Source organism: Enoplosus armatus, chromosome 8 (genome assembly GCF_043641665.1).
Source record: "Enoplosus armatus isolate fEnoArm2 chromosome 8, fEnoArm2.hap1, whole genome shotgun sequence".
Classification (NCBI taxonomy): Eukaryota; Metazoa; Chordata; class Actinopteri; order Centrarchiformes; family Enoplosidae; genus Enoplosus; species Enoplosus armatus.
Genome location: NC_092187.1, coordinates 12,220,065 through 12,231,202, shown reverse-complemented (window position 1 = coordinate 12,231,202; position 11,138 = coordinate 12,220,065). Strand labels below are relative to the sequence as shown.

The 11,138-nt window shown below is 45.4% G+C and overlaps 1 protein-coding gene across 1 annotated transcript in view; it reads right to left on the bottom strand.

Moving 5' to 3' along the window:
• Window positions 1-1,679: 1,679 nt before the first annotated feature.
• fignl2 (fidgetin like 2) overlaps window positions 1,680-11,138 on the bottom strand; it is a 41,642-nt gene continuing 32,183 nt past the window's right edge. The window contains exon 2 of the mRNA XM_070909827.1: window positions 1,680-3,721. Within this exon, the coding sequence (XP_070765928.1) occupies window positions 1,680-3,721 (2,042 nt within the window). The remainder of the gene's footprint in view (window positions 3,722-11,138) is intronic.

Sequence of the window (11,138 nt, the reverse complement as noted above, 5' to 3'; positions counted from 1 at the left end):
CAATATGTATACATTAACTGTGAGTTTTTAGACTTTGGGATTTGCTGAAAGCTACATATAACAATTCTTTAAACTTTTTTTTTTGCTTTTTGCATCTGTATTTTGGTTTATCGTCTTTTTGGAAGGTATTTTGTGCTCAGATGTTCACTATGCGTGCGCATGTATGATTGTGTGCCTTATATTTACATTTTCAAATGATATTTTGCAGCCGTAAAACTATAGCAGACATGCATATACAGGATATGTAAACACTAAATAACACGGAGATTTGCAAGCAGTTTGTCCAACAAAAAAAGGAATATTTTCTGTATTCTACATAGCATTTCTTGAAGACAATCATCACTCCACCATAAACTACAATAAAAATAAATGGTATAAGAACGGAAAAGAAAACGTATTTATATATTCATATATAATAATACATGGATTTATGGCATCAAATATCCTTTGAAATACCTGAATTACATTCAATGTTACTCTTTGTAGCATATTCAAGTTTCTCTCCCGAGGTAAAAGCCCAGCTGTAGTGGGTATTACAAGACTGTCAGGTTTCTCCTCGCTCCGTTATCTCGCTCCGCGCCACTCTCTGCTAAGACCCTAAGATTACATACATTCTTTAATTTCATATTTCTGAGGTAAAGAAATTCTTCCTGAGCATTTCAAACAAGACTACATACTAAGAAAACAAAAGGAGTTAAGTGAAATAGGAAACAGACACGCTGTAGGAGAAGCTGGGTGTGCAGGTGGGTACGTTCTGTTCTGTAAGTGGGATTCTCAGGACAAGGACGATGAGGAATGTGAGATCGAGAACAAATGTATGCAGAGGACAACACCCCAAAAATAATAAAATAAGTTGCTCGTGTATTGTATTTCTACAACCCAACATGTCGAGTGTAACTGCATGGTTTTACTTGAACTGCTGAACTCCTGGGAAGGACAGCGGCATGTTTGGATTTAATAAAAGTAATTTGATTTTCTTTTCTTTCCATGGAATAGTAAGGACTAACTAACTGATTTGGTGATAAGCTATTGAGAAGGATTCATTTATTGTGATTTTTAGGACCAGTCTGTTTTGAGAAATATAACACTGCTGATTATGCATTTGGTTTGACGTGTTTTTGGTCAAAAACTGTGGTTTGCTGAAATGTTGCTGATCCCAAGCCCTTCTTACTGAATAATTAGTGACAATCCAATGACTTAATCAACATTAGGATAACATTGAAGTGGACTTGCAATAAATAGGATCCTGAGAGTAGCAGTCAAAGGGGGGATTTTCCAAACCCTGATTATCCATAATCTTGGACCACGTCACCTTGCAACAAATAATTGATTTTGTCCTGGACCAAGGCTAATCAGGATCTCTGAGAGTATCCAAATAGAATATAATCTGATTTTCCCATTGGCCTAAAGACTAATACACTACCGCACTCAACAAGGCCTATTCATCGTTCTTTTCTTTGGGAAAAATAAAATATTGCGGATATTCATACGAAAACAAAAACAGCACACCATGGCATGCTTCTGCCAGTGAAACAACTTTGTCAGCTCTTGGGTATCGTTGAGCTTCTCTGGCTCTTTTGGCTGCATAATCTGTAATTACAAAACAACAACAAAACATTCCCACAGCTTGCCAAAGATGGGGTCGCAATGCAGTCCGAGTACAGTGACCGGCTGCTTTCTCAGTGGTTATACATCTTGCTCCACTCTATACAAGTGTCCAGTTCTTTTGTGGTGGTGTGTGGGCGCACCTTGCAGAAGGCATTCTCAAAGTCTGTGAAGGCTGGGGGTTTGGAGGGTGTGGGGAGGCCATGCATGGCCCCAGTGGGGGAGGATGCTGAGGAGAGTGCCTGCTGGCTGAGCTGAAGTAGCTCCCACACTGAGAAGCCCTCTGTGCGCTGCAGCACAGCGCTTAGCTCCCTCTCGCTCAGGCTGCAGCCCTGAGGCGACAGTGCCTGCAGCAGCACCTGCCTGCGCATACCCACATCTGGCAGGCCAACGTGATATCGTTTGGCAAAGCTCCGATGAACTGCATCTTGCAGCAGATCTGGCCTGCCAGTGGCACATACAAGAATCACCAGACCTGGGGTCCCCACCTGGGCTTTCTCCAGGGTGGTCAGCAGTGTCTGCCTCAGCCCCTCCTCCTCCATGGCCTCCACCTGGCTGAGCAGCACCACGGATGGCTGCCGTGCCCCTGCCACCTGCAAAAGAGACCCCAGAATGTGCTCTGCCTCAGCCTTCCCTTTAGAGGCCAGCATAGCTCCACTCAACCGGTAGAAGGAAGCCCCCAGCTGCGAAGCCAAAGAACGAGTCAACGTCGTCTTACCCCCTCCCCGGGGGCCAAACAGCAAGACGGTTCTTGGTGGCTGCATCACTGGACTGGGCCTCAACACGGGCCACAGAAGGTCCTCCTCCAGGGCAGCCTTGACATGGGTGAGCCCTGCCAGCTCGCCCCAGCCCAGTGCCGGGCTACAGTCCATTAACTCCCCATTGACAAAGTCCAACAATCGGGGGTCTGGGCTCTTCATAGTCTCAACAGTCGGAGCACACAGTGGAGAGCGTTTGTGGGCCTGGGAACGGTGCTGCTGTTGGATGAAGCTCTGCTCCGCCACGCCATTTTCCCCCGTCATGCCTGCTGGAGGGCTGTACTCCCCGGCTGCCCCATACTGAGGAGACACCAGGGGCTGGGAGGAGGGCTTATTGGGCTTGAAGGTTTGAGGGTCTGTGCTGCCTGAACTACTGAAGCCGTTTCCCCGGCACTCTGTTTTGTCATTCACACTGTAGGGCGAGTGTCCCCCAGCCTTCAAGGGGTCATAGCTGTATTTCCTGTAACGAGACCCGTCCCCGCTCTCATCCTCTTCTACACTCATCTCGAATGCTTTTCTTTTTAATGTCCCTCCAGACTCAGATGTCCCATGGTTGGTGCTCTGGTAACTATAGCTGCCTCCTACCACTGTGGGCCTCGAGGGAACGGGAGTAGGGGTGGGTAGACCTGACGGTAGGTAAGTTGCAGAGGGGTGGCTGTAGCTGGGGGCAAGGCTGGTCTGGGGAGGGTATGTGCTTGGGGGGTAGTTATAGACAGGTGTGGTAGGGCTATAGCTGGGCACCAGAGTGGGGGTGGATTGGAGAGTGTGGAGGGAGGCAGGGGGAAGTGCTGCACTGGGTTGGGGACAGTACCCTGAGGAAAGATAGGTGCCATTGTAGCTAGAGGGGTACTCGCTGGAGCCACTGCAGGAGCTGCTGCCACTGTAGCCAGAGTCTGAGAGGTTACTGTTCACCACCGACACACTGCCAACCCCTGGAGGGCCCGCAGATGTGGCTGCAGCCTTGGAACCTGAGAGACTGTCATGGCCTCCAGGGGGCACCAGGGAATAGGAGGCATCAGTGCTGTGCGTCAGTGGCCAGGGCTCCAGCTCAGTCTTCGGGACGTTGAGAGCCCCAAAGGCCCCTGGCTCTGGGTAGGTGCCGACAGTAGGTGGCCGGTCATACGGTGAGTCCAGCACACCAGCATACTTATCAGCATAGCGCTTCAACAGGTTAGAGGCTGTGAGAGCAGAGATGTCGTCATTGGCCCAGGCGTAGTTGTAGGAACCGCGGCTGCGGCCAGAGTACAGTTCAGACTTGTGGGCCGGAGAGGAGGTGGTGGAGGAGACATCCAGGTGCTGCTCAGGCCACTGGCTAAGAGACTGGGCATGCTCTGGGTTCCAGTGCATCTTTAACAGGCCTGACAAAAGAAACACACAAGGAAACAAGGTCATACTTTTCATCTAATTACAATTATGTCAGAAAATAAGATATTGGTGGAGTAGGGGAAATTATATCTCAAAGAATTTAGAAAATTGAGCTGTAGAGCTTTGTGGTCATGATATGAGTCCATATGGGTCCATAGAGCATCTTTATCAACTGATTCCTGTCCTGTGACTGGAAAGTAGAGACTTGTTTTTGTTTCTCCCTCAACTTGCTATGACTGATAAGATAATAATTCTCAAAATTAAACTAATTAAATGCAAACCGCATTCGATGTTCCAAGGTTACCAATAAATATCAATGTCTCCTTACTTAAGCTTTAAAGTGAAATTGCTCTTTCAATGTTACAATATTAATCTTTAAATTTGGAATTTGACACAGGACTTCTTGGTTAGATATTGTTTGTTTATTTATTAAGTGCTTAGAGAGCTACGACTGTTGATTTCTCAGTACAAGACAAACAGTTTGGACTACCGTATATGTCACGCGCAGGGTGTCGTGTAAGAAAGCTCAACAAAAATAATAATAAAAATAATAGTCTGTATTCAGTTTTGATATATATTAGTAAAGTAGACAGTGTAAAGTTTAGACACTCTTCCACGACAGTTTTCCCCACTATCCTGTGAGCAATGACACATGGTCTGAGGCCCTCCTCTCCAATCAGCCAGTGACAAGAAATGGCCTTTCTTCAGTTTGGAAAGGAAGTAAATGTGTTACCATCATGTATGTTGGTAGAAGGAGCTCAAATTTCCCAGAGAGGGAGAGGAAGGTAAAGGGGAGGTGAAGGGAGAAAGCAGAAAGCAGCCGAAAGAAATAGAGTGAAAGCAGATCGGCAGGTTTGATGTGTTGTTTTGCAGTTTCCCCAGCTTATGTTGGAGTAACGATAAGATCCCACTGCTATTCCCTGTACTGCTAACATCTGCAGGTCTCCCAGAGGAGCTATTGTTATCTCCCCGTGCATGTTGCTCTGAATGCCTGCTCTCTCCGCCCTGCACCCCCCACCTACCACCCACCAATCCACCCACCCACAGTACACCAGAGCTCCAAAGGCCCAGTGGCCGGCTGGACAGAGGGAGGGAGAGGGGAAGGAGGGTTTGTGTGTGTGTGTGTGTGTGTGTGTGGACAGTGGTGTGGAGAGAGTGAGAAAGAAAGAAAGAAAGAAAGAAAGAGGGGGGTTGGGTTTGGAATTGCAGCATAGTGTGCTATTCATCAGCACAGTCTCCCATGGAACATTGGGAAAGTGGAATGTCTGTTCCTCTGGCTGACTTCAGCACTGGCTGAGGTCTGATTGATCATGGCTGCTACACACCGAGCACATCGCAGAGCTAACAGGAAAGAGGGCAGTCGAAAAAGAGATTTTTGTTCCATGAATTTGTTTCCCCTCCATGTCATGTCATTCAAAGGCCTTATTTTCCAGTAAAATGGTTTATTGGCATTGCATTTGAAATGTGTGGAGCATATATGTTTAACTTGTTTTGCCCAAAATGTATAAAGCATCTGCTAATTTTCAGTGTTTGCACGGTATTCTGTTAACCCTCTCATGCCCCATTTTACAGTCTGTTGTGAATTTCCAAATTTAAAAGTACATGTTTATGTATGCATTTATCAGATATATCACAATATGATAGCTATAGCATCGTCTATTTAATGCAGCACTACCTCTTGCCCAGGCAAGAGGCATTAGCTTGACATTCCACACATAGCTTGGCATTATTGAACTGTCACAATTTACCCTGAGGTGAGGACTACTCCAGTCAGAAGCAGGGAGGTAAAAATGAATATGGCAAAAGCCGTCATTACTGGCCCCTCTGCCTTTCCGTCAGTGGACGCCTGATGATTCATTATTCATGGCTGTCTGTGTGTGTGGAGCCAGGCTTCTTATTGCCATTTAAATCAAATCTCAATATCCACAGCCTGTGATTCTGCTGCTGCTGCTCTCCCGCTCTCTAGCTCACTCCTAAACTTTGGCCTCTTTCTTTACCCGCTTTCCAAACCTCCCCATGTGTGTTTTCAGATTACGTCCGTTATTTATTCAGTCAGATGAGACCAGCAGACCAGATGGCCGTTGGATTATCATGTCCTTCATATTCAAATCCACTGCCTTAAGTTCCCAATGGCCAAACCAGTTCAAGTGCTTTCCTAAGCTTCAGTCAACCCACACAACCGCACACCCACCACAGCAAGATGTAAAGGAACATTCTCACACTCTGTTCACTTGTATTTTTACAAACATGCTGAAGACATTGTCTTGTCCACACCCAGATGACCACATATTTTTGTGGTCTGACTCGCAGGTCTTTGTCCGGACTGCAGAAACCATATATGTCCTGCAGGCCCTTCCCATCTGCAGCCCAACCAGTTTGTGAGCAGCCCCAATAATGGGGCCTGTGTGTGACAGAGATGGATGAGAGCCCAGGGGAGCTCATAAAACCTGCAGCAGGGAGGGAGGGATGGAAGAGGGAGGGATGGAGGGAGGGAAAAGAGTGGACAGCAGGCGCTTCGTCCTCTCTAAGCGGACTGCAGCGGACATTAGAGGACTCAGTGAGGCGGGCTAACTGCTGTCCACTCCATCATTAGAGTAGCACCAATACAGAATGGACTTCTCTCACACTAACCCCTTGACCAACGTAATGACCAGCTGCTCATACCTGAAGAACCAATTCACTGTTAAATCTGAAAGTAATTACTTTCTACAAGTCTTTTAGAAAAGTGCATTATATTTTAATAATTCTTTATGCATCTACACAGTGAGTTAGATGAGTGAGGCGGCCATTCACCCCTGATACAAACAGCAGAGCAGTTTAGCCGTTTCCATGCAATTAGATCTTGCCTTCTGTTGGATTGTGGTTTTCAGAGCAGTAGCCCTCCACAATAAACTGAGCAAGCTCTAATCTACACTTCTGCTTAAATCAGAGCCATCGTGTAGATTAATTCACTGGAGAGGCAGGAAGAAAGCTAAGATTAGAAGTAGGGAATCAGGACAATGTGGACATACTGTGGGTAGCAGTGCGATCATTAGAGTAACGTCAATATAGGTTTCAGAACAATGCTAGTGTAAATGATCCTATACAACATAGAACAAAAAGACAATAAACTGCTAATATAATTTGTGAAATACGTGACCCAGATACAAGTAGTCATGTTGCAACTTTTACTTCTATTATGATAAATTGGTCAGATCCAATGCTGTGACATTTCCCTTGACTGCCACACCCACATCACCTCTATCTTACTCATATTAGAGGAGGCTTACGGATAAAATACACGTATTAAGAATGGACAAGGACTTCAGTATGTTTGAAAATGGAAATCCTGTCCTCATTCAATTATTTTGGAAGCTTTTGTTGCTGTTGTCAGTATAAGTAAAGCTGCTCTGTGATCCAGTCACAAGGGGGTTGGAAGAGTATATATTTTATCAGGTGCGCTGTTGAATTTATGGTGAGCGGAAATCGGTTGTGATGAGTATAGTCATTAAGTATACATAAATGTGTGACGAGACTGCTTTTCTATTGACCGATGGCTTTACTTGGCTGCGAGGAGGATGATAAGAACCTTGTGTGTGTGCACATGAAACTTCCCACTGTGTGTGTGTGTGTGTGTGTGTGTGTGTGTGTGTGTGTGTGTGTGTTCTCGGCCCCAGGAGAGACAGATGTTCTTCTGCTGACCGCCTTACTGTCTGTGCGGCCATTGTGGCGGACGCCCGTCCAGCAGACGTGTGCGGCTCGGACAATCCAGTTGGCCCTGAGACAAAGCCTGAAGGATCCTATTGTCAGGGGCCTGTCTAATTATGGAAATCTTATTAATCTATTCAGCAGCGGTCCACTGACAGCTTTTGTGTCAGCCTGGGATTTATTGAGGGAACTGTGTGAGCTGCATCCCATTGTAGGAGTGCGTGATGAAGACAGTGGCACAGCTCTCTTCAGCAGAAACCGGCTTTACTTTGAGGAGGCCCCAAAATTAAAATTAGACCACTTATGGCTCAGGGGGAGTGTGTTAGGTTCATTTGCGATTTCAGCCCTCAAATGCTTAAATTTGCCATCTACAAAATCACTGAATCTCATGTTGACTAGGTGAAACCGAAGTAGCTTTCGGCCTATAAAGGCTGGTAGTACTCTAGACTGTGTTGTGGTTTCCTATAAAAGAAGTATCAGTGGGTTAGGTGAAACGTTATCTTGGCAGGAAGCCCGGAGGTGGACGGCTCCAGTGCCGTTTCACAGCTCCCCTGAGGTTGCTTTCCCCTTCTCCCTTCCCGGCACTTTTGTTTTCCCTGCCCCGAGGAACAAAACGGACACGGATGCAACAACCCTTCTGGGACAGCATGCTATTAAACTGTGCCGATTGTGAAGAGGCCGCTTGTAAACAAGAGCGCAATGGATCAATCCAATCAGGGCTCTATTCAGGGCTGAGCTCTACCCCCACCCACCGACCAGAGAAAACTATCAACACCTCCACTCCATCGTGCACCTCCACACAGATCTATAAATCCTGTGCTCCTAATTTCTTATAAAATATTCATAACAAGAGCTATCATGATGCAGACCTGCAGATGGTTGCTTAGCTGGTCAACTTCATAATTACAAAACATATTACACCAAGGAAACATTTAAAAGTTGTCCTGAAAGTCACAAAATGTATATTTTCTGTGGAGAAATTGAGCAGCCAAACTGCTTTTTTGGCTCCAAATGAATCTGATGGCCCCAAAGACCTCCACAATAAAAAGGCTCATTGTGTCTGTTCAACAAGGAGGTAAAATATGTTGGGGAAAAAAGTCGAGGGTGTGAATTCACTTTCGGCCGAAAACAAAATTCTTTCAATACATCTAAGCAAAAAGTTGCTGGGAGGTCAGTGTCAAAATTGTTTTGAGAATGCTGCTCAGGCTTTTGTGGCAGCGTGTCAGTGGTTCAATTTAGACAACATCTCAGAAACAGCCACTTTAAAGAGAAAAGCTTCATATGAATGCAGTGCAGCCAAGTACCAAAGTGGAATGACAGACAGAAGGTGGAGAGTAGGGCAGAGTGTGACAGACACAATATTTGTGCTGATAAATCACAAACTTGATGCTCTCATGACTGCATCGGTTGTTATGTATTCAGCGAGTGCGAGCTGATCAATGACTTATTGGATCAAACTCCTGCTTGCTGGACATAAATATGTAGAAGAAATGATGTGTTTCTTCACCAATCTTTAAACACTTCTGTGCATTTTGGACATACACATACTGTTTTAAACAAACAAGAACTGAATTTGGTGTGCAAAGGGAGGAGCATCTGCACCCAGGATCTGTTATTTATCAGAGTTTGTTATCTTGATTTGTCGTTCACTCTTGAAACCCCTTAAGTCCTCTGGTCTCAAGTTCACTGTGATTTATGGCGCTAATATCAAGCAGGACATTCTCACTAGGCTGTGGCTGTCCTGCCGCTGCATACTACCTGGACTGTCATAAAAAACACCAATCTGAGAGGCTGGCCACATTTCACAGCGTGGCAGGTGGAGACAGTGGAAAATTCTCCCTGGATGTTCTCTCACTTAAAAATAAAATACACACTTTATCAGCTCTTGCACAGTTTGTACCAACATAATGAAAAATTGTGATTGATTCCTCACATATATTGTGGATTACGTATGCTCATGTTACAAAATGTCCAGTTACCTTGTACAATATTACCCCACAGATGCTGAATAGCCTCTGTTATCGTGTGGGGTATTGCCAAAAAGCTGTTAAAGGAAGTGCAAGGTCAGTCCTTGAGGCCCTTCCCAAACCGCCTTAAGACGGGGATAATGTGCCCACCGGACAACAGGGATCATAATTTATCAGACGTGCATAATTGGGCATTGCTTGGGAAAATTATTATAAATCTATGCATTAGTCACGGGGCTACTATCAATCAAAAGAAACACAATCCCACACTCCCACTCTGCCTCTCGCTCCCTCTGGCTCATCTGCTCCCTCTTTCACGGGCCCTAAAAAGATGTAATAACAGAAGAGTGTGGGAGCTCTGGTGGGGAGTTTTCACACCTGCTGCCCAGAGCACGAGCAGACGCAGCTCTTTTCAAACACGCCTCACCAGTCCAATCCCAAGAGGAAGGAGCCCATCTCCTGCAGTGGCATTGAGGGATGTCCTCTGTGTGTGTCTCTCTCTCCATCTCTGTACCTTCCCTCTTACTGTGGATACGGCTATCTGTACTCCATGTATCACAATGACTATTTGACTTACACTATTTTTTGTTTCATCTCCCATTGGGGATGTTTCAGGCCAGCTGTCAGAATGGTTTTTGTCAGCGCGTGCAGCTAATATGGTTTTATTAGAAGAGAACGACATTGATATGACAACATTGTATAGAGTATTTTGAGGATACGTAGAAAACAGAATAATAAAATCACATTGCCCTTGTCTGTAATCAAATATAGTTAGGATAAATGACTATTACTGTTCAAAACCATGTTGTAAATTCTATGTGGTAAATCTCCAATTCATTAGCGGTGAATTGATATTGAGAGTGTCATTAAAAGTTGTTGTTTTGCAGGAGTGGATGGAGAGGAGCAGTAGCCAAACTACTTGATGACATTTGTTAAACATTGATTAATTGACAAACGCGTTTAGAATAGCTAATGATAGTGCAGCAAAAAAAGCAAATTCCCATCTGAGAGCGTGCTCCTTTTACAGCCCTTTTCTCGGCGCTCTCCAAAACTAGAAAGCCTCCGGAATAATTGCTGGATGCGTCACTTCATGCTCGTAATTTTAGAAACAACTCCCCCATCCCCCGTGCCTGCTAACGCACATCCACAAATGGCAGAACCCCGTCCACCCCCCCTATCCCCTCCCCTTCAAGAAAAACAGGGTCCCTATTTTCTGTGACTGCAGGCTGGCTTTAGGTCATTGTGTCCACTAATATATCAAAGAACAGCTGTCCTAAGGCTCCGTGATGACCAATCACCCCTTCCATCTGTCTCACTCGCCCAATCTCTGCCCTATCTCCCCCTCTTCAGCTGCATCTTTTCCTTGCAATCTCCTTTCCCCATTTCTCCACCTCCCTTTTCCCCTTATTCCCAGTAAGCATGTTGCATTCCCTCCTTTCTGTCCAAATCCCCAGCGTATACACTCCCAGCACATGGACAGCTCTGGGATTTATTGTTTTCTCTTAGTACACACACAAATTAGAGAAAGCTCAATATATTCAACAGCCACACTTCCCTCTAATGCGGTGCATTTTATGATCACTGCACTGCAAACACCTAATGGCATAACGATTAAAGTATGTTATTTCTCAAGTGTAGTCATTTACTAATTAGCTGTGCTGGTGTGAAAGACGCGTCTCATTGTCAAGCTCTGAATTCTGCTGCCTCAGGAATCCAGTGAAGTGTTGCCATCCAAATGAGCCTCAGCACCTTGCTT